The 27952-nt window shown below is 44.0% G+C and overlaps 1 protein-coding gene across 4 annotated transcripts in view; it reads right to left on the minus strand.

Moving 5' to 3' along the window:
• Positions 1 to 27952, minus strand: part of LOC146799096 (sodium/potassium/calcium exchanger 4-like) — a 937744-nt gene that overhangs the window by 396739 nt on the left and 513053 nt on the right. For all 4 annotated transcript variants that reach the window (XM_085628040.1, XM_085628039.1, XM_085628038.1 and 1 more), the window contains one exon: positions 27400 to 27503. In XM_085628040.1, coding sequence (XP_085484166.1) covers positions 27400 to 27503 — 104 coding nt within the window. The remainder of the gene's footprint in view (positions 1 to 27399; positions 27504 to 27952) is intronic.

Here is a 27952-nt window from a genome sequence, read left to right on the forward strand (position 1 = left end):
ATGGGATGAATCAAATGCTGCAAGGGGGTAGAGGAAATTGAATGATTGGAAATGATTAGGTGTTAAAAAAAAGACAGCTTTCCATTTCTGTGGGTGGATCAGGCACTGGAGAAGAGAATGCAGACAGAATGCTGATAGGGTTCAGGAGTATTCAGGTCAAAGTACTGAGAGGTAATGTAATGTTGATTGTGCAGAATTTGGGGCAAAACATGCAGAATCAAAAAACATTTTGAATGGCAATGCCAACAGCCCCAGAAATGCAACACAGAGAAATAAAAAGCCATATAATTTAGGCTTTCAACAGAATGCTATGATTCTCACTGATAGGATAGCAAGAAGCAGTTCACAGCGATGGTGCTTGAGAGGGGAGGAGGATTGCTTACTTGGAGCAGTCCTGGAGGTAGACTAAAGTGGCCCTTATGTTGACTGAGAAGTCAATGGCCATTTCTGATTGCAGTGGGGCTACCCATTCAACATTTTGCTCTGTGAAAGCCCCAGACGTACCCTTCTCAGGAAGAGAAGTACAAGTTGCAGTGATCAGTAATCAAAATCAGATTTCAACAAATGTGCCAGTTAAAACAGGAGAAAGATTCAGCTTTTAAACACAATTAACACAAAACTAAAATATATCCTGCCAGACTCAATGTTGCAACCTATTTGCAAATATTTACATAATCAAACTAATGCAGGAAGAGATAGTCTGGTTACGATTTTTAAAAAGTGCAGGGAAAACACATGATCTCGACATGTTGCTGAATATATAGTTGATGTCTAGTGTGCTAGTTAAATAATAAGGGTAAGAAAACTGTTCCAATCATGGATCACATCGGCAAATCAGAAGGCCAAATTATGAGATGACAAGCAGACTTTATGGAAATGCCACACTGCAATGGTCTGAAGTACATCTTACTGGTAGTATGCATTTTCTCAAAATGAGTCAAAGCATTTCTCACCAGCAGAGCAGATAGCCTTACAGTTCCCAAATTGTTGTTGACGGAATTGATCTCAAGATTTGTCCTCCCGATCTCTATTGAGACTGATCATGGCACACACTTCAGAAATGAAGTGTTAAAGATAATCTGCCCAGATTTTGAAATTAAATAAAGATTCCAGTGTAGCAATGGACCACAATCTCCAAGAGTAGTTGAGCGAACAAAAGGCACTCTCAATAATAAAGAAACTGGCAAAAATGTGCACTTTAAGAGGTTTGAAATGGCCTCACACACTTCCCCATGCCATGTGTTGATGAATATGAGGAGTACTCCAAACAGAAAGACATGCCTATCCCCCCACAAGGTGATTATTGGAAGAGCAAATGAGACTTGCACACGTACCTTCAGCTGCATTACTTGCAATAACTGATTACATCATTCTAGATCATTGCAAAGGTCTGGCTTATGTGGTGAAAACTGTCTCCTACCAGTTGAATGCAGCCACTGAAAACTTCAGGGTGCTGTACCATGGTTTAAATACCGGTGACTGGGTGGTGATCCGCAAGCATGTTCCTAATGGCTGCCTCAGCAAATGCTGGAGAGGGGCATATCAAGTCTTATTGACCACCAATAGTGAAGTAAAGTGTGCTGGAGTGCCCTAAGCGGATCCAACCTACTCACAAAAAGAGAGTGAGTAGCTGAAGTAGTGGATGAGGCAAGAGAAGATAATCAAAGTACACAGTCTGCTGATTAATGTGACAGCCAAATCCAAGTTTGCAGCGTGCATCTAGTAGATGGAGAAGATTATTCTAAAGGGCAGTTACAAAATGGTCAGACTGAGGGTTTGTTACAATGCAAAAGAGAAGCGAATTAGTGGCAACAAGAAGAAGGAGCCACTGATCAAAACAGTGGCAGGCAGCAATTGAACATCAGAGTCAAAAAGGCCCCCTTTGGGAAATGAAAATTTGCTTTAGAGAGGGCAGATGAAAGAGAGACTAAGCAAAATGCAAGCTCAAAGTTCGGTCAAAGTCTTGAGAAAAACAGAGACCAAAAGTCTGTCACTAAAAAAAGAAAGGGTTGAAAAGAGCCCTAAAAGGGAAATTACAAACACACTGTGAGCCAGAGAAAGCCTTTGAGAGATATCAGAACTTAGGGCTGATGGGAGCTGTTGGGTTATCTTTCCATTCTCTGGACGTCTGGAATCTTTGCACGACAAGAGAATGGAAAGAACATTGTAGAGCCAGGGTTCTGGGTCAGTTGATCGCTGCCTGTTGGATTGTCGGATTGTGCTTTTTTGTGTCCTGTTGACTCATTAAATAAAGCAACTTTAAGATCTTTACCTGCATCCTGAAATCTTTACACTGGCGACTGGCTGCCAGTCTACAGGACCTCCACGCATGTGAAGCTGCCGACGTTTCGTCCATCCACATTGTCCAGTCGGTGCTGGGGATCGAGTTTACGCTGGGGACTTCTGATCTCGTTCCTGCTGATGAACTGCTTTCCTGTTCCCTGGTAAGGCGCATAAACCTCGTAGTTCTGCACTCCTCCACTCTGTGCCTTTTGCCCGAATTGCGTGCCTCCAACTGCCATCGCTGCTGTGTGCGAGCGCTTCTCCACTTTGAGCATTCTTTCTCCATTTTTCTACGATGCGGTTCACGGTGATCCACACACCACGTCACGACACTTACGTTTGCGTATGACGTCACGATGCCTACGGCAGCGGCCATCTTAATATCAGGCATTTCTCCATAGCCTGCAACATTTTTGTGACTCAGGCAATTTTCATAGGTGTTGATCTTGGTGATCTGCACACCTATTTCGAAATTAAGTCATTACAACATCATTCATTTGCCTGCAACTATTTCACAATATCTGGCCATATTTGCAGTGCCAATTTCGGTGATCTGCACACCACTTCCTTATTTAAATTACAACATCCTTCATTTACCTGCAACTATTTCACAATATTTGGCCATATTTGCAGTGCCAAGTTCGTTGATCTGCACACCACTTCTTTATTTATGTGTTATTATTGCTGACTTCGGTGATCCGCACACCATTAATTCTGATTTATTTCTTTCATTTATATACTTTATATCAATTTATTGAAGTGCACAAGTACTATTTTGCAGAAATTCATTTGAATTCATTTGCATTGTTACAATCTATTTCTCCACCAGCACCTTTTATACCCAATCCTGCTTCTCCTGAAATTGATTGGGAGTAGTGGAAAGACGGGTTTGAAACATATCTTGAAGCTCTTGAGGGAGAATCTTTTACTTGTAAAAAGAAATATGCCATTTTAAGACATTGTTTGGACACTGAAGGCCGCAATATACTAAAACACATTCCTAAAGAGACTATCATCGTTGGTAACGGAGAAGGTGATAACATGGTGGATGAATATGCTACTGCCATCAAAGCTTTGGACAACCGTTTCAAAGCTTGCAAAAATATTACTTTGGAAAGACATAAGTTTTATAAGAGGGTTCAATTACAAGGTGAATCTGCTTCAATATACGTTGGTGCTTTACGCATCCTTGTTTCCTCTTGTGCATACCAAGCTTTCAAAGAGGATATGATTAAAGACCAATTAGTTGAAAAGACTAATAACAAAAAAGTTCAAGAGGCACTTCTATCCAAACCTAACCTGACTTTACAAAAAGCTTTAGAAATCGATTGAAAGCACTTCTTCATACATGTAGCAGATGTCTTTAACTGATAGCAATAACCAAAAAGTGTGTGCATTTAAATCTAACTATAAAAAGTCTAAGAATCTAAAAGTTCAACCAGATAAAAAAAGTATTAACACTACGTCAAGCAAAACACTAATGTGTTACTGATGTGGGAGTACTACTCACCTTGCTAATGCCATATCGTGCCCAGCGATTGATAAAATGTGTGTCAAATGTTCCAAGAAAGGACATTTTGCCGCTGTCTGTCACTCTAAAAAAACACACCATTCAAGAAAGTACACAACATTGAATCTTTAACAGAAGAAAATTGTTCATCTAGTGAAGAGGACGAAATTCTCACTATTCTGGACATGAACTGTTCCAATGGTATTTGGGGTGTTAATTCCCAAGGTCTTAAAAGACCTCTATGTACAATTTCGGTGAATGGTATAAATGTACAAATGTTAGCAGATTCTGGATCTCCATTCAATTTAATAAGTGAATCACTCTGGAAAAATTATTTTCCAGAGGAAACTCTCAGTTTATCTCGTGTACATCCCATTGGTTACGGTGGAAAAATGATTGATGTAATTGGTGAATTTAATGCCGATTTCATATTTAGGGATAGTAAGTCCAAAGGTGTTGTATATGTTGCAAAAGACGAAGCATGTCTCCTTTGGTGGGGAGATCAAGGTAATCTTGGTATCATCCTTGATCCAAATAATTCACAACAAGTGATATTGAAGAAAGATTTTTTTCAGGTTCAAACTGTCCAACCAAGTTCTTGGGAAGTGTTATATCCAGAAGATTTTATTAAAAACTTGGGTCTTTTCAAGGGTTTCAAACATATGATTAAATTATCAAGTAATGCTCAAACGGTGTTACACAAAGTAAGGAAGGTGCCCCTAGCCCTACAATCTGACTTAAAGAAAGAATTAAGTAGATTGTGTACATGCGATGTAATTTAACCTATTTAATCCTCCGATTTGGTGTCTCCTGTGGTTTTAGCTGAAAAAGCAAATGGCAATCTGCGCATGTGTGTGGATTTACATGATCTAAATAAAAATATATGGATAGATCAACATTCACTACCTAACATCACGCAGATGACATCCACTCTCAAAGGTGCCAAGTTCTTCAGTTTATTAGATATGTCATCTGCATATCATCAGATTGAATTACATTCTGCATCAAGGCACCTTACTGCTTTCTTCACTCCTGAAGGACTCTTTCAATTTAAGCGCACGCCTTTTGGGTTGGCCTCTGCATCTGCCGTCTTTCAGAGGGTGGTTGAAAGTATGTTTAAAGGTATGCCTGGAGTCATGGCCTTCCAAGATGACGTATTGGTGTATGGTGAAGACCAGAATCAGCATAATTACAGATTGTGTAAGGTTTTGTCTTTGTTAAAAACAAAGGGTGTCACCCTTGGCATAGACAAATGTAAACTCAATTGCACTACTGTGGACTACTTAGGGTACAAGCTATCTGCTGACGATATGCAACCCAAGCACAGTTTGGTTAAGGCCATTGAGGATTTCAGAATTCCAAATGACAAGGAACAATTAAGATCTTTAATGGGTCTCATTGAATTTTATTCCCGATTTATTCCTAATTGTGCGTCCAAAACTTTCAACATTAGATCTCTCCTCAAGAAAAACGTTAGTTTCTCTTGGAGTGAAGCATTTGATTCTTGTGACAAAACTATTATCATGACTGAGGCCAGGCAAAAAGATTTGGGTGCCGTTCTTTTACAGAATATAGATGGCAAAGATGAGGTAATCGCATTTGCTTTGAGGAGTCTACATGGAGCTGAATTTTCTTATTCTGTGATTGAGCGTGAAACTCTTGCTTGTTGATGGGGTATCACTCATTTCAAGCATTATTTGTATGGATCAAATTTCGTAGTACGGGTCGACCATAAACCACTTATCGATCTGTTTACTACTAAAGGAGGAGGGAAAGCAACCCCTAGAATTGCAAGATGGCAATTTAGACTTATGGAACACAACTTTAGCATTGAATATGTGCCAGGAAAAATAATCTACTTGCTGATTGTCTATCTAGGCCATCATCTGACAACAACATATGTGATGAGATCAAAGATGCTCATGAGGATTTTGAATTGGTCTGTTGTGTCATTGATCAGTCTGAGAGTGTTATTTCAGAAAGGGAGTGGAGAGAAGCTTCTGAATGTGATTTGGAGTTTAAGGAAAATTTTAATTTTTTATGTCAAGGATGGCCTCATAACATTGACAAACATAATTGTGCCCATAAGTACAAGCACGTTTTTGATGAATTATCTACTGTTAATGGTCTTTTACATAGATCATCTTTATTAGTTGTTCCTGAAGCCATGAGGAACAAAGTACTTACATTGGCCTATGAAGGCCACATAGGTATGCGTGACATGAAAAGAAGAATAAGAGAAAAATGTTGGTGGCCGGCTTTAGACAGACAGGTAAGGCATTTTGTTAGAGATTGCATGGAATGTGCTATTAGTGACAAATTGCAAGTAACCTGTCCTTCTCCTATTGAAGCCATAGAAGTTCCTGACAAACCTTGGTTTAAGGTTGCTGTTGACATCATTGGCCCTTTGAATTTGTCTGCCAATTTATCTGACTATGGCATTGTTCCTATGGATTTTCACAGCCGCTGGCCAGAAATCAAATGGGTTAAGTCTGCTGACTCATCCTCTATCATTAAATTTCTCAAATCACTTTTCAGTAGGGAGGGTGTTCCGAAAGAACTTCTCTCTGATAATGGCCCCCAATTAGTTTCAACTCAATTTGAAGAATTCCTACGTTCTGTTGGTATTAAACATGTTAAAACTTCACTATATCATCCCAGAAGTAATGGCCTTGTGGAACGTTTAAATAGGGTCATTAAACAGAATGTACAATTAGCTAAAGCTAGCAGATTAAATTGCAAGGCAGAAATTGGGAAACTACTATGGGCTGTTCGCACTACTCCTAATTTTGACACTAATGTATCTCCATTTGTTTTGTTAAGAGATCGCATACCTTCCTTTAAACTTTTGAGATGGATGGGTGATAATGAGTTTGTGGTGTCCAAGGACAAAATTGACGATGTTAGCAGGAAACGTGTTGTTGCACAAAACAAATATGATCAGACACAGTCAAATCCTGTTCCTAAGCATTTGAATGATTGTGTGGGGGACATGGTGAGGGTAAAATGTTCTAGGACTTTACCCAAGGGAGAATCCAAGTTTTCTGTTCTCAAGAAAATGGTAAAGATTAATAAAGGTGCCGTCAAATTGGATGATGGTAGATGGTGGACCAAAAGAAAGATTGCTGTGTCCAAAACAAGTTTGGGTGTTCAACCTAACAAAAACATTAACAGTGACACTAATCCCACTTTCCGTTCTCCGTCTTCCAGGATCGTCAAGTTACCTTCCAAGTTTCATGATTATATTTTGCAATAAGTTTTATGAAATTATCTATAATGTTTGTGTTTAATTATCTTCCAAGTTTCATGATTATATTTTGTGTACCTTTTATGATTAATCTTCAATGCTAATTTTTCTTACTTCTTGTACTTTTGTGTTTGTTGCAATTGCATTGTATTGTAAGGGGAAAGATGTGTTGGGTTATCTTTCCATTCTCTGGACGTCTGGAATCTTTGCACATCAAGAGAATGGAAAGACCATTGTAGAGCCGAGGTTCTGGGTCAGTTGATCGCTGCCTGTTGGATTGTCGGATCGTGATTTTCTGTGTCAGGTTGACTCATTAAATAAAGCAACTTTAAGATCTTTACCTGCATCTTGAGATCTTTACAGGAGCAAATCACCTGTTGCTAAAAGTCCAACAAAATGGAGGAGAGTTTCAAATCGAAATATGCCTCAGAGTGGGCGTATCTAGCTACAGTATTGGTGGAAGATACAAATAAAGATCAAGAGGATTATTTTCAAATGAATAAGTGCCATAATTCTTTTGAGAGTGTATCAGATCAGATGATTGACTCTGAAGAACAACAACGTGGAGAGTGAAATGGAGACTTTGAAATACTGAGATTTTATGAAAATCACGGCAAAGAGTCAGGGGACAATTTGCTCAAAGACTGAGATCGTTGTAACAAATGACATCCAAAGACTCGTCTAATTTTGATGAAGCTGTTTTAAATGTAGCTTTTTAGATCCATACAAAAACTGAGTACCAAATACTAATTTCTTTCATTTGTGTTTGTATCATTGTTTTAATTAAATAAGAAAAAAAGAAATATTATTGTTTTAAAGAAAATTGCTTATAGGTTTTGATTTTTGTCACAAAGATATCATTTTTTACTTGGTCTTTAAAATGAAGATGGGAAACACCAAATGCTGTAAAAATGTAGTGATGGTGTTATTAACATGGACATTATTAGTATTAGTTGGCCTGTTTGTGTGTTTATTGACTCCTGTGGCAAATGTTTCAGATCATATAAGTAGTAATGTAGTTAGGATGAATCATAAAGAATCTAATAAATAATTTGAATACGTGAAAGGCATTTGGTTAGAGGTTTTAGAGATAATGTGCACACTGTTGAGAATATGTAAATTAGCATATGCTTCACTTGCACTTTCCTTCCAACATCAGCTGAGGTAGGAGCAGCCTATGATCAGTTAGAGCTTTCATATATGCTTTCTTGCAGTGCCTTTAACGCAAACTTTAATTAAAAATAATTTCCTTCCTCATATCTGACTTACTTTAATGTGTCCTTGAAAAATCTATTCATTATTTAGAATGATAGGGAAATTAAATATGGCAAGTATCTGACAGAGATTGCACACAACAGAGCTAATACTAATATGAATTATGTTTATTGGTGCTTGTTAAGTAGTAAAGAGCATGATTTGTTTTAGAGACTATAATGAGAGGAGTAAAAACAGTAAGAATCTGGAAGGGCAGACGGTTGCTTTAGAAGAGATTGGAGAAGAGGAAGAATTCAGGTTTTCAGGATTACATCCAAGCTAGAAGACGGATCGGGAGAGGAAAGGCAAGATGTGTATGGTAAGGCGTAGTCCCTATGAAAGGAGAGAAAGTAGAGTTTGTAGGTGATTGTGTATGTGATAACACTTATGAAGTTAGTGGAGTTCTTTTGACTGGAGGAGAAGCTATCATGAGGGGTGCTTATTACATTTGCGGAAAGACTACCTTTTTTAATCCACCACAGATTTAGGTGGGGTCATTATTTGTCTTTAGTTTTCCCAAAAATGTATCATATGAGAGAGTTGGATGAGGAACATCGTTTGAGGAGAGTGAAGAGACATTTTGGGCAAGTGATCTTGGATATATAAGGAGTTATTTCTCCAATGGGAGTAGCCTTGAATAAAGTGAAGATTAGGTGGTTGTCTAGAGTTGTAGGTAGACTTACCATGTATATGGCAGGGTCTTTGAAATTAGTGAATGAAGAGGTGTTACCAGCAATGGTAATGCAAAACTGTTTTGCCTTAGATATACTTTGGGCAAAAGAAGGAGAAGTCTGTAAGGCAATTAAGGCAAAGAAGAGCTGTATATAATTCAAACTATAGTGGAGCAATTGATACTTACATTACTAACATAACTAATTTGACACATGAGATTAGATCCTTGGACAAGCCAGGGTGATGGGGAACTGTGGGGTCCTGGGTAAAAGAGATAGGGAATGGTTTTGGAAAAGTAGGGGAATTGTTAGGTATTAATGGTGGTGGCGTCCTGCAATCTGTTCTAATACCAATAATAATAATACTGATTTGAGTAGTTTCTCTATTCCTCCTATTAAAATGATAAGAGGCTATGAACAGGAGCTTTAATAGTAAGCATTTTGCAATTCATATCTCTCTAGGTTGCTGAATGGCTTCTAACAACTTTAGAATGTATATATCAGAGGATGTCATGAAGCTCCTTTGTGACCCTAAGTTCTTAAAATGTAGTACTACACCAAGGCCATATTGGATGTCGGTGTAAATTGTTGTACTTAGTTTATTGGCTAGACAACATGCTCTTGTCAGGGCAATCACTTCTGCTACTTGTGCTGAAATTACATCAGACAAGTATGATGCTCCACCAATTTAAAAAATATTATGTATTCTTGATGGTCTTTTAGACAAAAACTATCCACAAAATCATTTCAGCCATTTTACGAGGAACATGGTTGATATCTGGTCTTGACTTGGTACACAACTCTGTTATGTTTAAACAATCATGATCGGAAACGTCATCATTTTTGCATTGTTTAGAATCTATAGCAAAATTGCAGCTTTCAAGGTATTGCCCTTCTAATTGAAATATTTTCAGCTTCCACTATTGTTTATTCATACTTTGTAAGGTGATTTGTTAATCAGATACTCAGTTTTTGTACGAAGCAGCAGAAATCCAACCTAATGACACACCAACATAATAAGTATATGACCGGTAACAATTCCTTCACTCCGCTCAATTGCAAGGCAAACAGTTTCTACTGTCTTCAAACAACCAGGAAGAGCTGTGGCTACTGCATCTAATGTTGCAGTGAAGTAGGCAACAGATAAAACACACCCTTCTTTTTGGATAACAGTAAAGCAAAACCTCTTTATCGCAATTAGGCATTCTCTCTGAGTTCAAGGACGGCTTTCATGCATTTGTCATCAAATGGCAAGGGATCCTCTATATCACAGCAAGTAAACCTTAGTACATGCTTCATATTCAGGAAAAGGTTTGGAATCCACTGACAACTGTAGCCAAACATTCCCAAGTACACTCTCACTTCTTCTAAGTAGCTGAAGGATTCATTTTCTGAATTGCAGAAACACATTCTTTGGAGATATTTCTTGCCCTCTATTTAATATCGGGAGCAAGCCAAATCACTTCTTTCTTGGTGTAATGCATCTTTTTAGGTGAATCCTAATGATCATTGTTGGCAAGATGGTTCAAGAGCGCAATTGTATCCAACTTGCAATATTCCTTCATCTTTATTGCCACTAAAAGATCATTAATGTACTGCACTGAGTTAGGGTGTGGTCTAACCGTACTGTGAGATGGCCACTTGCTAAGAATGCTCCACCCGGCCGAGGCATAATCTGCTCCTACTCGTACCTGCTGGAGAGCCATCGATGCACCTAAGTTGCCTCTAGGCAGCACCTATGAGGCGGTGACATGAACGTGCTGTCGCCCGTGGCTGAAATCTGCAATTTGACCGACTCAGGTGGATTTGGCGGAGGCGGCCTGCCCGCCGTGTGGAGGGCCCAGTACCTGTAAGGCAGAGCGGGCTGCGCTCTCTTTGAGCATCTATGTAGTCTCCTGGCTGAGACATCCCGGTGCCGGAATCGAGGCGAGGTGTCATCGACCGGCGGATCTATCTCTCAATTGATCGACTGCCTCAAACGGTCATCTACTGGGCCTCCGTGGGATGCAGGAGCAGAACCGCCATCTTGAAACTAGGCGACCTCGCAGACTGTGTGAACGGGGGAGCCGCTGTGACTCGGGACATGGAGGATCGGACAAGGTGAGTGGCCGACGCATTTGGCATTGCCTTTCCCCGGTGCACTGCTGGATTGGTGGTGGGACGTTCTCCGGGAGTGTGACCGGTGCATCCTCATGGATCTGCCTTCGGCGGAGCGTGCATAATTCCTGGGGCCCTGTGATCGCTGCAGAGCTTCCTCAGTGAGACAAGATGACTGGGGCTGGGGCAGCCTCGCTGGGTCACATACTATTGAAGTGGGGCCGGGGCCAATAGCAAGTGCAGCAGCACCCCGTTAGGGCAGATGGGATACTGTGAGTAGTAAATACCCAATAGTCTATAAGTGCAAATATAGACATTGTACCTGTAGGCCACTGTGCAGAACAGTGACAAATCGCTGCTTTGTTGCCACAATCTTACACAGAAGTCGCTTTGGCCCTGTCACAACAGAACTAGAGGGCTGATACTCATGATATCAAAATCTTTGGTACTGCAACATGTAGATCCATAGCAGTAGAGGCTGCACACATTAATCGGCAATATGGGTAAACAAGATGCGAAACAGCCAAAACTGGGGGGCGTGGCTAGCAGCCAAGCAAGATGGCCGCAGCCTAATGGAGCTCCGAGGGTGAGAAAAGCCACTGTAATAAATCCACAGCGGCCGTGCAGCGGAAGTCTGGCGCTGCCGGTTGAGGGGTCCCGCGACAACTGAGGAAGTGTGGAGCCACTGAAGCTGCTACTGGGACGTGGCGGCCTGCTGCGCACATTGGTGCCGGGGCCTGAAGTTTGCTGGTTCCCTGGGCGGGGGTGTTTACGTGACGGCCGACGGAGTATAGAGGCGCCGCTGGGGCAGTGTGAGCGTCCGAACCTGCACAGCCCGGCCCCCCGGAGCACTGTCGAGACCTTGCTACGGACGCTGAAGGGAGCTTCGTATGCCATGGTGATGCTCCGAAAGACCTCCGGTGAGTGACGCACCGGCACTGGGAACCGCCAGGGGCAGGTCTGCCAGTCCCGCAGTGATGGTGTGGCGGTGGCGCCGGCGGCCCTGGAAGCCATCCTGCTTGATCCGGGCTCCACCGGAGTGGCCCCCGGTGGAGCCGCAAAGTGAGTCTCCCCAACGTTGGTGCCGGCTCTAACAGCTGGGGCCAGGGGCCCTATTTCCAGACCTGGACAAGGGCACAGCCCTATTCACATTCCAGCCCATGGTGGCAGAAACGCGGTCACTTTCCAACCTACTGCAGATCCTCGGTCACCGGAACATATTGCCCTCCATCTCTCACCGCCTACCTCTTCTGGGGGACCCACAGATCTCTTAGGCTGATTGGAGGTTCGGAGATGTCCAGCCCCATGGCACAAGCCATGTATAGCTCACTCACACGGTCTGGAGCAGGGGCGGGCAGGGCAGTGAAAAACCTGAAAGGCCGCGCGTGGCACTTTATCATGCGGCAGGCAGCAGTGACTACCGCCCCCCCCTCACTCTCCCATCTGATTCGATACCTGGCCTGACGGTGTGCCACGATGGCAGGGCGGGGCCACTGTGGATAACCGGCTGGAAAGCTTGAGAAATTTGCCTATGCCAAGGACCAGGGCGACAAGCAGCAGCTGCCACCGGCCCACACAGAGACTCCCATACAACAGGGCCCGGATGCCGTCACGCTCTTAGACATCATGGTCACGTTACAACAAGTCCAATCATCGATAGGAACAATCTCCACGGACATTTCATTAATCCGCGCAGACTTCTCAAAACTCTCAGGTAGACTGACCGCAGTTGAATCCACGACGAAGGTGCTTGCGATGGACACAACCACTTTGCAACGCCAGGTACGCCAACTAGAACTAGACAATAAGCAAATCCTAGCCAAGCTCGACGACCAGGAAGGCCACTCACGGTGCAACAACGTACGCATTGTTGGTGTACAGGAAAATGCAGGTGGGCCAGCCCTTGATATTTTCGTGGAGGACCTTGTGAAGACTCAGTTACAACCACGTGGCCTATCGACCTTTTTCTCCATGGAGAGAGCCCACCGGGTGCCCAGTGGGATGCCTAAGCCCGGGGCCCCTCCGAGACCAATCCTAGCACGTATTTTTTATTTCTGCTATCGAGATGCTATCCTGCAGGCGGCCAGGATCGCCCAGTACCAATTCGTCTGGACAACCAGGTGATCACAATGTACCCGGACTATACAGCTGCGGTGACGAAATAGAGACCAGGCTTCCTGGAGGTAAAAAAGGAATTGAGGGCCAGAGACATTAAATATTCCATGCTCTTCCCGGCGAAGCTGAGGGTGGAGGCCGAGGGTAGAGCGTGGTTTTTTCTCACAATAGAAGAGGCCCGAGACTGGCTGGACGGATGTCGACCCACGACTAAGCCTGCAAAACCTAGGTCCCAGCAGCAACATTTCAGATCCACATTACTGCAAACACTCCAGCTTCCTAAGGTTTAGCTGGTATGACCAAGCCTGGCTCAATCACCTGCAGTATCACTCAACAATACCTCGATTCCAAACTTTTAGCCTGGAGTCACAGAGATCAGGATCAGCGGATTCAGAGGACAAAGAAGAATGAGAGACTTTAACATCCATCCAAAACTATCGGACCACCTTGGAGGATGAACTGTTCATTGTGTCTGAAGCGGTCCGCTCTGGAGGCACGTGTTGAGGGAGGACCACAAACTGTTGGCCAAGAACTGCACCTCAAGGAAAAGACCACGCCGCTGCCTCATCGACATGCACAGGGGTTTCAGATACTCTCGGACAGACTTTTCCCCCCATGCAAGTATTAGCAATGGGACTTAAGCACTCTGCTCAGTTGGGGTGGCGGGCAGTTTGGGGTCCGCCGGGCAGGGAGGCAGGGAGGGGGGAGGCGGATAAAGGGATTGTTCTTTTTCAGGTTGTTTGTTTGTTTTGACTTTGCACTGGCACTTACATCGGCATACATTGGTAGGCCCTACATGCGAGTCTAGATTCCAACCCCTATGCTTTAGTAGATGGCGCACACTGCTAAGATGACAGAAACCCCGAACGGCCCTCTTTGGGCACCCATTGGTCCCGCCCCCCCTTACGATCCGATCCTGGTACGTGAACGGACTAGGGGACAAGATTAAACAGGGAATAGTTCTTCAATATATTAGACGTAAAGCGCCGGCGATAGTCCTCATACAAGAGGCGCACTTTGTGGGCTCAGCCACTAGGACCTTGGACAGATGGGGATATAAAATGGCGGCACACTCAGAGTTCACCTCTGGTTCTCGGGGGTAGGCATTCTCCTTAATAAACGCTTCCCACTCATACTCACTGATTGTAAAATGGACAAGCAGGGGTGCTTTGCGGCACTGACATGCAGCTGGGAAGGTCATTCCCGCAGGTGACACTATAGTGGGCGGAGATTTTAACTCCGTGATCGACGCTGCCCTAGATAACTGCCCTCCCAGGGAACCACGTAGCACCCAGGTCAAACTATCGGATTTCACCAATGCCATAGGCCTAATAGATGTCTGGCGAACTACCCACCTACACGACAGGCAGTACACACACCTCGCGGGGATACACAATAGTCTCTCCAGAATTGACTGTATGTTCATGTTAGCAACAGGACTAAATTGCGTAACAGAGATTCAACACTTGCCCCGTGGAATATCAGATAATTCTCCCCTATATTTGACGCTCTCCTCTCACACAGAGAAACGAAGGTGGGTCTTTCCCATTCACCCCGGGTACCTAAAACACTCCGCGATCAGAAGTGGTCTCTACCACGAAACAATACTTCTCTGAAAATGACCAATCCGTTGCCTCCCCGGTAACGCTCTGGGAGGCCTACAAACCGGTACTCCATGGCCAGGCGATCTCCTTGATTGCCGGACACAAGAAAATGCAGAAACAGCAGGTGAAGGATTTGGAACAGAAGGTGGCAGTCGCTGAGGCGGACCACGCCCCGGCATCAACAGATGACTCCAAGCATGCACTCACTCTGGCGCAACAAGCATATAAGACGTTTGCGTGGGAGGAGGCAAGGGCGCAGCTCCAGGCCTCAAAACACACCATCTATGAAGCGGGTGATAAAGCTGGCAGACTTCTTGCATGGCTCGCCCAAAAGGGCCGGGCCAGCAGGTGGATAGCCCAACTCCGCATGGCAAATGGAGAAATCGCCGGCGACCCACAGCAAATCGTGGACTCCCTCGCCGCCCATTATCAGGGGATCTACGAACCAATAGCCAGTAACACTCTAGACGATAACCTGGCTTTCCTGAAGTATATTCGCATGCCCTCCTTATCAGATGAGGCAGTCGCAGAGCTTGAGGTTGAGCTTACCGAGGATGAGCTGGCCATCGCGGCACTCAAGCCTGGGAAAGCTCTCGGCCCCAATGGTATACCGATAGAGTTGTATAAGAGAATGGATACACATATCACAACACGCCTCCTCAATATGTATAGGGCCAGTCTGGAGATGGGGAGCTCCCCAGAGACCAGCGACTAGCGACAATAGTCGCGATTCACAAATCAGGAAAGCCACCGGAAGAATGTGTTTCCTATAGGCCGATATTGTTAATCAACGTGGAGGCAAAGATATTGGCCAAGGCGTTGGCTTTGCGCCTTCAGCCCCATCTCGCTATTTTAATTCATCCTGATCAATCGGGCTTTATGCCTCACCCCAACACGGCCCTGAATCTTCGCAGGCTTAATGGGGTCATAGCACGCAGTTCCACCATTGCTGAAGACACGGTCATCCTCTCTTTAGATGCCCGCATGGCATTTGATATGTTGGAGTGGCCCTTTCTTTTCACGGTCCACCGCCACATGTGATTCGGCCCTCGCTTTTGTGCCTGGGTGTGCCTTCTTTACAATAAACCCATGGCGCATGTCGTGGCGAATGGTCGTACTTCCAATGACTTCCCTTTGGGGAAGGGTACGGGACAGGGATGTCCGCTCTCCCCGCTGCTGTTTGCCATAGTACTGGAGCCTCTGGCAGCGTGGATCAACCAGGACCCGGTCATAAGTGGACTCAGATGGGCGACGGGATGGAAGGACCGCATTTCGTTATATGCGGACGACATCCTACTCCTATATGGCGTCACCCTCTCGATCATTGAATTGCCTCCTCGACATCTGCGCGGCATATGGTAGAGCATCCGGCTATACTATAAACTGGGCGAAGTTGTTGCTCTACGTTCTACATGGCCCCCCACCCAGGTTGCTACGGAACTGAGATATCCAGCGGGTGGAGCACGGTTTTGTATACCTCGGTATCTACATTACCCCACAGGTTGAACGCTTCATCGCTGAAACCCTTATGAAGCCGCTGGCCCACTTCTGCAGAGACGTACTACACTGGCGCTCTGTCCCTCTCACGCTGCTGGGCAGGGATAGCGCTGCCCAGATTTTTGTACGCCTTACAAAACACATTCTATGTTCCCCCCTCCTTCTTTACCCTTCTAAACGCAGAAGTGACCAAACTCCTCTGAGATGCTGGGACAGTCCGTATAGCCACGAAGAAGCTTGTTAAGGGATGGTACGTTGGGGGAATTGCTCTTCCACATATCCGGACCTATTACTGGGCATTGCAGCTCACTGCTCTAAACCAATGGCTTCACGCTTCACACGATGACCCCGCACTCTGTATGGATTGCCATCTCCTTGAGCCTGTAGGGATACTCGGTGCTCTCTACAATACCATACAGAAATTGCACTACACAAGCCCTACGGGCCATACCTTACGAATTTGGCATGAGGCACAGAGGGTGATGTGGTGGAGGGGGACGTGCACGCAGGCGACACCGCTCTGGGACACCCGACGCCTCAGACGACTCAAAAACACCAAGGGGTTTCGAGAGTGGGATCTCATAGGGATCTCCAAGGTGGGAGATTTGTGGCAGAAGGGGGGAGTGGTTCCCTTTGCTCAGTTGCAAGACACTTACGGATTGGTACACACTGAAATGTACAGGTATGCCCAAATACGTCACGCCCTACAAGCGGCAATCCCAGCAAATACACAATTGCCCAAGTCCTCGCTGTTGGAGGACAGCTGACTAACGGACCATCTTCAAATAAAAGCCATATCATTGACTTACTGGAAAATAACAAACAATCTAGTAGACCCAACGGCAGTCCTAAAGCAAAGATGGGAGGCAGAATTGGGAGACTTAGATGAGGACGACTGGCATATGGCCCTGATGTCCCCTAGGGAGGTTGCAATACCCTCTAGTTACTCCAACTAAAAATCCTACACCGAATTTATTACACGTGGCCATTGCTATACAGCATAGGACGGGCTGACACTCCCTACTGTTTACGTAACTGTGGGACCGAGGGGACTTTTTGGCACATGATCTGGGAATGTCCGAGAATTGCGTCCTTTTGGACTTCGGTTCTCCGCACCATGTGCCAGGTCTCCGGCGTGGTTGTTCCACCTGAGCCCAAATGCTGCTTACTCAACATCTGGGAACCCACGGATCTAAACCGCACAGACCAAGCCTGGGTAACACTGGGGATGACACTACCCAAACTAATCATAGCGCAGAGATGGGGTTCAGATCAGTCCCCAACGCCGCAGCAATGGTGTCGAGACATGGACCACACAATGGTAACGTAGAATTCTGTCTACATACACAGAGGCTGCCCAAAGAAATGGCCGCGAATCTGGGGCAAGTGGAATCACTACCGAGGTGATATATGTGAACTTCCCCCGCCTGAACAAGAATCAGACGACAGTAACTGACTTACATACCACACTAAGGTAGGCTCTCCTACACTCTGCTACACTCCAGAGATGCGAAGGGGTTGAGGCAGTTGAATTTATCATACAGAATCCTATGTTATAACTGTATTCTCTTGGATTATAACTGGTATCTATCGGAGCTTATCCATCACTGTATCGTTTATCGTATGCTTTGTGCCAACTGTCCAATAAAAATTTTAATTAAAAAAAAACAACAAAAAAAACATCCAAAACTTACATTTGAAAATAAACGGCACACAAGGTTAACAGAGGCTGAGGAAGAAGGGGATGCTGACCGACAATCCACGGCTCAATCAAAGGAACAGGGGGATGACCTCCTCACGCTATTATTAGAAATGAGATCTAGCCTGAAAACAATAGACACCAAGCTTGATGTCCTCACCTCACAACTAGATGCAGTTAAAAAACAAGTGGACATACATGAGACCAGGTTAGACATGCTAGAGAATCGGAGCTCCAAAAATCACGAGTTCCAAGTTGAAACAAAAGAGCAGCTATTACAGATGGACAAGGTTCTTAGTTTGATCAGGGCAAAGAATGATGATGTGGAGGCCAGGTCTCGGCGCAAAAACCTTCAGATAACTGAAATTCCCGAGACGACCACCATTATCAAAATGGAGGCCCATGTAGATGAGCTTCTGCGTGATCTCTTTGGCCCTGGCCTACCTGCAGTTTTCGCTTTCGAAAGAGCACATCGCATGCTGGGTCCTAGGCCACCAATAGGAGCAACACTCAGGCCAATTCTAGCCCGGAATTTAAACTATCAGGACCGTGAGACAACATTGAGGCTAGCAAGAGAGCGTGGGTCCATCAACCACAAAGGAAACACCATTTCATTTTACCCTATTTTACACCGGCGGTTCAGGCGGCCCGCAGAGAGTTCCTACCCACAAAGTGTCTTTTACTGCAGGCTAAGAGCCCTTACACCCTACTCTATCCTGCAAAACTTAAGATAACACACGAAGGCTCTGTCCACATGTTCACTGATGCAAAATCTGCAATGAAGTTTGCCAAGCATGTGGGAGGAAAGAAGAATGCAAACAGATCACCTGCTGGTCACACCTCAGAAGCCGGACTAAGCGACAATGATTAACTCTCTTTTCCCCTTTTTTCCCAACTAATAAATAAGATTTGAACTCTGTTATGTCATACATCGGAACTTGTTGTGGCGTGGTGGTAATCGTCCTGCAAAACTTAAGATAACACACGAAGGCTCTGTCCACATGTTCACTGATGCAAAATCTGCGATGAAGTTTGCCAAGCATGTGGGAGGAAAGAAGAATGCAAACAGATCACCTGCTGGTCACACCTCAGAAGCCGGACTAAGCGACAATGATTAACTCTCTTTTCCCCTTTTTTCCCAATTAATAAATAAGGTTTGAACTCTGTTATGTCATACATCGGAACTTGTTGTGGCATGGTGGTAATCGTCCATGCCAGATGCTGGTAAAGTATATTGCACTAAGGATGCAGCCGCGTAGCGTAGACATATCCTACTATGTGCTCAAATTCAGTGGCTCTCCATTTTAAACTCAGTCACCCCGCCTATGGCAGGGTAGTATGCCAAAGACTCCACGCCCCCCAGGGAGAGCTCCCAATTGCCGTTTCTAACTTGTATTAGGGGTAAAATTTTGGTTTTGGTTCCAGGGTGGGAAAGTCATGCACAACGTGATTGGGGGGTTGGTGTGGGAGGAGGGAGGGTGGGCAAGGTTAAAGTTTCTTTCTTAGACAAGACACAGCTATACAATGCATGCTTAGGTGGCGACAATGCAGTTCCAATAAGAGGTACACGCAGATTACAGTGGGGAATGGTGACAAACAGCATAGCCAACAGGCAACGGACAGTAAATTGCGGGGGTACGACAATAGGCAATCGATATTTGATCTCCTTACGATCATCAATAGACAAGACATGACAACATTGAACCTATTAACATGGAACATTCATGGGCAAAACGACCATGGGAAGGCCAGACTTGTTCACACATATCTCTTCAGGCACCACATAAATTTTTGTTTTTTGCAGGAGACCCACCTGAACTACACTCCATCCACTAGGCCAAAGTATAAACGTTGGGGGTCATGTATACTCAGCTATATATTCAAACTATGCACAGGGAGTGGCTGTGATTGTGAGGCAGGGTTTCAATTGGAAATTAAGTGAATCACACATTGATCCTGAAGGGAGATATGTTATACTACTGGGTTACTTGGAGGCACATTAATCACATTAGCAGCAATATATGGTCCAAATACTGATAAATCGGAGTTCTTCCAAACTGAATGGGTGCAAATCAAATCCACAGGTTGTGATGCAGTTATCTGGGGCAGTGACTTTAATGCTGTGCTGGACAATGCAGTTGACAAGGGGGGTCAGTCTCATTCCCTACATCCCAATACCAGCACCACGCTCAATGCCATTTAAGCCGATGGCAATTTAAATTATATCTGGAGAAGTTTTAACCGCAATATATTGGAAGGTACATGCATATCAGATCACTACAGAGCATGATCCAGGTTAGATTTTTGGTTGCTATCTAGCGATGCGGTGACGTGGACACAGGAGCTTTGTCACCTTCCAAGGTCACTGTCAGACCTTTCCCCCTGCCTTTTACGGTTATCCATACCCAACACACCCAACAGACTGTTTATTTGGAGGCTTCCCCTCGAACTCCCTACTCGATGAGGCTTTCAAAGAGGAGATTCAGAGGGACATTGACAAATATTTTAATCTAAACACAGGCACGGTCACCACACAAGCCTCCTTGTGGGAAGCGTTTAAAGTGGTCATCAGGGGAAAATGTATTGCATACCAAACTGGGGTTCTGAAGGCAATAAGGAATTCACTTGCCTCCCTTGAGGCACACATCAGAGAACTCGAGACACAATTTTACAACACAGACGACCCTGGCTTGCTGGCCCAATTAAAAGAAAGGCTACTCGAGTTCAAGGAGGAGGCACAATGGGAGGTGAAGTTTATGGGTAAATACACGCAGGCTAGACGATACGGGGAAGGGGACAGGCGAGGTAAAACATGAGCCGGGCTCCGCGCGATGCTGTGAATGAAACAGAGATTAGGGGTGGACAACCAGATCCTGATTAGAGATCCGCCCAAAATCCTGGATAGATTTACACAATTCTACATCAATTTATACACGACCACACACCAAACAGTCCCAGAGGGCCTGCAGCCCTTCTTGGAATCCCTCGAGCTATTGTGGCTGGGTAGAGGGCATAGGGAATATATGGATGCTCCATTCACAGTGGACGACATCACCCAAGTAATCCGGAGACTCCCTTCCGATTAAGCCCCTGGCTCCGATGGCTTAACTACTGCATTTTATAAAACCTACACCGCGGAGTTAGCCCCGCACCTCACTGCAGTCTTTGAAGAGGCGCAATCCACTGGGGTTCTTCCACCCTCAATGCGTGAAGCCATTATCATCACACTGCTTAAGCCTGGGAAACCCAGTGATGAAGTAGACTCCTACAGACCACTCTCTCTTATTAACATAGATGTAAAGATTTTTGCTAAATTACTTGTAAATAGATTGCAACCACTGCTTCCATTAATTGCACGGCCCGTTTTATCCTTGACAGATCTACGGCACATAATCCCTGAACCTTTTTCACTGTACTACACTACTTACACCCCAACACGAAAGCAATTGCCATTTTTATAGATGCCACAAAAGTGTTTGATTCGCTGGAGTGGAACTATCTCTTCACAGTCCTTGCAAGAATGGGCTTTAGCCCCCTCTTTCTGGGCCTCATACCTCTATTATACACTGAGCCATCCGCCCAGGATCCGTATCAGTGGTATACTGTCAACCCATTCTACAATACCTGCAGAACGAGACAGGGGTATTCTCTTTTCCCCCTCTTATTCGCTATTGCGATGGAGCCATTAGCAGCGAGGAATAGACAACACCACACTGCAAGAGGACTGGGTTTCAGTATGAGGGGACTCCTAATCTCGCTTTATGCGGATGATATTACCATATATGTAAATGACCCGGAAGTAAATACCTCCCCATTCTCCGTGAACTAATACAATTTGGTGTAATATTTGGCATTTCAATAAATTGGGCAAAATCCACTATCTTCCCGCTCACAGATGCAACAACCCCATTCCCTGTTGAATACCCCTTCCAATGGGCTAATGGTCCGGTAAAATATTTGGGTATATGGCTCAGTCGGGACGAGCAGGAGCTATGGTCTATGAACTTTGGGTGTGCTGTTACATGGTTGAAAGAAAAGGTAAAAGCCTGGGCTAAGTTACATCTCTTTCTAGCTGGGAGGATCGCGGTGGCCTAGATGGTTGTCCTACCTACATTTTCATATTTATTTGTCAATATCCCGATTCCACTGACCCAGGGTAGTTTTTAGCAAAATCCGCTCACTATTAATAACCATGGTATGGTCGGGTGGACAGGCACAGGTTTCCTGGGAACTCCTTACACTGCCATTGACACAGGGTAGGCTGGGTGCCCCGGACGTCCAGCTGTATGCTTTCTGTGCACAGGCACAATTCCTGCACTTCTGGTTACATCCTATCCCGTTTCAGCCCCACACAGCAGTGGAGATGGATATGGCGGTGCCGGTCCCCCTTCTAGTGGCAGTATATCAGGCATTCAGACGACTGCATGATGGTATAGATACGGTCAAGACCCCGAGATGGGTGTGGGAAAATCTTTGGGATAGAGCCCAACAGTCAATTCTGTATTCCCCTTCCATTCCTCTGGCACATAATCCCTTGATCCCTGTAATGACAGAGGGCGCCAGTAGAGGCATGGCTGGAGAATTAGGACTACATACCTTTGCTGACCTACAGCCTGAGAATAAGTTCAGAGCTACACCAGAAACTTCAGTGGGGAGGGCTAGGACATTTGCAAAGCTGTTTCTTTATTACAGAATCAGGGCAAATTGCAAGCAAATACAGACAACCTTCCCCGCTGCCCCGCCCACCCTGATAGCACTTGAAAACATTATCCAGACGACCTCCCCCAAAGGCTCATAACATGCCTATACAGTAACATGCAGAACACCGCCCAATAATCACGCCAAAGGCATTCCAGGGATGGAACTCAGAACTGCAGATCCCCTTAACCGAGGACCAATGGGCTTTCTGTTGTGGTCAACTCACTGTACTTTCGCCCAATTGTAAACTACGTTTAATCCATTTTAAATACATCAATCAGTTTTACAGAACTCCAGTCCAGATGCACAAAATGGGGATCAGATGCAGGAGATGTGGATTCAGCCCGGCCACGTTCAAGCACATGGCGTGGTACTGTCCTTAGCTGGCATCAGTCTGGGCCAATATTTTTAATACAATTCACAATATAATTGGTACACCAGCTGACCCCGAGCTGCACATTGGTCTACTGGGCTACTTGAGAGATACGCCGGCTGGGACCAGGAAATTGCATGCTATGCTCTTGCTCCTTGCCAAGCGTAGAGTAGCCATACATTGGGGCAGGAGAGGGACTCCTAAAATAGAAGCCTGGCTACGGGACATCACTTTCAGTCACACACATTTAACGACATTCTGGAAACTAATGCCACCAGCATCTAGGCCAAAAGACATATGGGACCCGTTACTGACCTGGGCCAATTCACTACGTATCACGGGGGAGGACCCTTCAGACCAGACTGGGCCCCAAATGACATGATCGTACTCCTCAGAGTTAGCAACCGCCGGGGCAAAACAAACGGACGAAGGGAACATAAGATAGCTTATGTTATTTACCCCACTGTCTTTCAAAATACCTGTGCACCCCCCATAAAGGTGAAGTTTTCGCTCTTGGACCCTCTTAACTCATTCGTCAGTGCGGTACATGATGCACTGTCCTGAACATAATGATAGCTGTGGCTAATCCGTTTCGCTCTGTACTGTTGTATATTATACCTCGAACACCTGTTTTGCTGCCATACTGAATTGAATGTGTCACTGCCTTGTTTATGTTTATTGTATTGAAAAATGCAAATAAACAAAGTAAAAAAAATGCACTGCACTGACTTATAAGGCAGTTGCAGACTTTCCAAATTCTTCTTTAAAATTTGAATAAAAATGGAAGAGCTTTCTGTATACCCCTGTGGAATTTGGCACCAGATGAGAACTTCATTGAGGAATCAAAGTGTGAAATGATATTGGCTATCGTCATGAAGAGGGATAGAGAAGAGAACTTGGCATAGTCAATGTCTGTATACCATTCTGCAGCCACAGGAATCTGAAACAAATTCACAGCAGGATTTGGTACTAATGGACAATGTGGGACTACAATTATATTTATTTTTTGAGATTTATGAAATTCCATACATCTTCTTTCACAGTGGGTCTTAAATCAAGAGCAGGTTACCATTTGTAAGAACTGGGAACAACTGAACTCTCTACTCTTGTGATTTTATTTTAAAAACTGAATCGTCATCTTGGGTTTTAATTGTGACTCAATTCAGTTTGCAATATATAACACAATTTGTCTTGCAAAACAAGTCTTTGCAAAGGAAATTCACAGGACTCGAATCATGCAATATGAATTGGTGATCATTTTCCACAGATCCTATTTTAACCGGGTAATTCGCCTAAACCTGATTAGTAATTTGTTTATTACTTATTTCTACAACTTGGACTTTCCAAAGAAGGATACGGGGTGGCCATTCACCTCATCCTCGACATGTAGGCCATTCTGATCTATCTCTAGAACTGCACCGAGAATACAAGCCTCCACCCCCTCGTGCACCATCATTGAAATTTGAAAAATGGGGGAAATCCTTGCTCAGAATCATTGGATTCTGTTAAAACTCTGGGTTGTATGGCATTTTGTTTCTCCTATTTTTGCTGAAACACTCACTTCTACTTACTCACTTCTGCCTGCACTTCTGCCTGCTACCCCTCCTGGTGTATAGGCCATCAACCAGGACTCTCCATCCAGCTCTGTCCTGGGCTTGACTTTCAATCTCACTCAAGGTGTAATCCATCTCCTTGCAGTCAGCCTTGAGGCCTCAATGCTTGGCCTTCTTCTTGTCCTTTTTCCCTTGAAGGTTCTATGTGGGGGCTTGCCTGGTGGTGTTTGATGTGGCCTTGTAGAGGGCGTGGCTGATCCGGACCCAGCATCTTATGATTTCTTCATGAGCAGGGAGTTGGAAAGTCTGCTGCCATAGGTTGCTAATGGCCAGTGTTTGGCCAGTGATTCTGGAGGATTTTCATCAGACAGATGCTGACGAAGGTCTGGTTCTTGTTGGAGGTCATCACTGTTGTCCTCCAAGTTAATGCTCCATGAAGGAGGACTGAATGAAGGCTGCCCGTGCTTCACCAATTCTTGCCTTGACGTTGGCGTCTGTGCCACCTTAGTTGCCTATGATACTGCTCAGGTAGGTGAAAGCCTCAAACTGCAAGAGTGACTGCAGTTGCACTGGTGGTGTTAGCCTTCAGGATCTTGGTTTCTCTCCTGAGGATGTTGAGGTAAAGTTTGCTGATGTGGCTGCCACATTGTTGGTCTTCTGTTGCATTTGTAGATGGGTATGTGAGAGTAGGGTCCCACTGGAGCTACAAGTGTATTCGTATGAAATTGCCCCTAATTTTGCACATTTTGCAGAGATGTCAGTTGGGCTGGTACAGTAAACTTTGTCTGTAACTGATTTGCATTCTACAAATTGCAGCGAAGAAAACATTTTGCATTCAACCTAGGTTCTGTCTACATTCATGCTTCCAATTACCAATTTTCCTGAAGAAATGACAAGCATTGCTTTTCTTTAGCAAACAGACCTTTAACATTAATTCCAGAATTGTTCACAAATCCTCTATCCCTACTTTGGGCTTGTACTGGCAACATATCACTCCTCATTCCAAACCTGTGCATTCCTTGTACCCCAAAAGTTTTATTAGCATTTACAGCAGAACTTGCAGTTGGCACAAAACCTGTGTCTGACTATATAATCTGAGTTCTACCACCTATATGCATCTGTTTCCTTTGCTTAGTCATCAACTTCTCCTTAATATTTTTTTCTGCTTATCACCAAAACAATCAATACAGTATATCATCATTATTCTCGGTCTGCCAACACATCACCCTCTATTGGATATGTGTGCTAAGGTCCAAAACCAACCCTAGATGATACCAGATATGAATCTGCAAATGCCTTCACTTGCCTTCATCTCCAATGCATGTACCATAAATCTGCGTAAGCCTCCCATAATCCACATGCACTGAGCCTTTCAGCTCCTCTGAGACTTTCATTTGTACATTATTGACCCCTTTCTCCAGCACTTTAGGTTTGAAATGAGCTATCACTGGTTTGTATTTTGCATTTCCCTGTAACTAGAGCAGCCAGGGCGTTATTAGACGGAACTCTTGGCGGCTACTTTGTCGTCCTAGGAACAGCTGCTTTACATTATGCCCACAAATTCTTAAGAACAACAGTTTCAAAGTGTGTATTCAAGATAGATTCCATTCAGGTTCACTCATGACCACACTCATTTCATTTCCTTATCAATCTTTTCTTTTTTAAAGCTAGCTTTCTTTCTGTAGTTGTCCTTCGAGTTTCTCAAGTCTCTCCTATTTTAATGGATTCCTTGATGTGAGCTTGTAGAGTCAATAGACCCATGTGTTCTATTTTTGCCTGACTTAATTCCATTCCATGGTTTTGCAGCAAGCTCTTTGTTTTATATAAATCAATATCAAATTCTTCAGCTAAATCTTCAAGCTTATCATATGCTTCATCTGCATACCTTGCTGATTCTTTAAAGAAGTATCACAATTTATCTGAATTGTATACAATCAATTCTCTCGTCAAACCTCAATTTTAGAATTAGCAATATTAATTTATCTCTTCTCAAGTAGTATATTGGCTACAGCTTCAATCACAGGAAACTATGTTTCTACAACTATTAGTGAAACTTCACTAGGACTAGGTACAGCTAGCGATGCACTATCAGGCGGAACACTTGCTATAGAGTGCTGTTATTTCTTGTGTATTCATGCGTGGTTCTCTTTGTCTGTGCACCTCTGTGTACAGAGGAGGTCTATAATCTAACAGATGGTTTAGGAAATTATTATTCTCATCTGTGTCAATTTCTTTGTCTATTTTTCGATTTTCATGTTCAAAATCAGCATTTTTATTTTCAATTTTCCATTTGTATGATTCATTAACAATCGCAGGAAAATCCTCACACCTTGCATTGTAACTTCTCTCCTCACCTTTTCTTGTATGCCCCACTTGGACTCTAACCACTGACACAATGTATTTCTAACCTGCTTTTTAATTTTATTTAATTTTTCTCCTTTACTATAGACACTTGATCCCATTTAAAATGTGTGGATCTAGGTGGCAGCTTTCTCTAATACACTGCATGTCTCAGGAAATCAAGCTTTCTAGAATGAACATCAACATCTAAAGGAAATTGCATAGTCTTGTAACACGAAGTAAACTCATACCAGCCTATTAACCACATGCATGCATACATTCTAACATCCGTCATCATTTCAAATGCAATAGAACCTTCAGGAGGAATCCTCTCACCTTCCATAACAGATACATTATATAATTTGATGTGAAAAACTTCCACACTTGCGAGGCACATCCACTTACTCAGACGACTCTGAAATCATCAGTATTTTTTGTATCAGGAAATCTAAACATACCTGTACTGTAGATAATCCACAGATCCCAACTACGAAAAGAATGTTGAAGACAGATGAGCCCACAACGGTAGCCACTCCTACATCCCCATGTGTGATAAACACACCTGAAAAGAAAGGGAAAGTCTGGGTCATTTCACTTGCCTTGACAACATCAGATAGGTACATGCTCCTATAGCCCAACATTTTGCAGAGTTTAAGCACATAAGTTCCCCAAGAAAAAGAGTAATTTTGCTAAATCATAGGTTTGGGGTTTGATTATGGGGTTGCGGAATAAGGTGGAGTGTCTATCGTACCTTGAATGTACCAATGCCCAGGATGAAATTTGTACTCCAAAATGAAAGAAAACATGGGGAATTAGGATTTACAACACCAAGGTCCATATGTATCAAGCCTTTTTCCCCTTTGCAATGGGCAGATTCTTATAATCTGCCCATTTGCAAATGGGAAAAAGCCTTTTGGGATGTATCATTCCAAAAGGCCATCGCAAATTAGAGAATCGCAAAATTTGCGAGTCTCTATTTTGCAAATGCAATTAAGGAATTGCAAATTGCGA

This window comes from Triturus cristatus, chromosome 9 (genome assembly GCF_964204655.1).
Source record: "Triturus cristatus chromosome 9, aTriCri1.1, whole genome shotgun sequence".
NCBI lineage: Eukaryota > Metazoa > Chordata > Amphibia > Caudata > Salamandridae > Triturus > Triturus cristatus.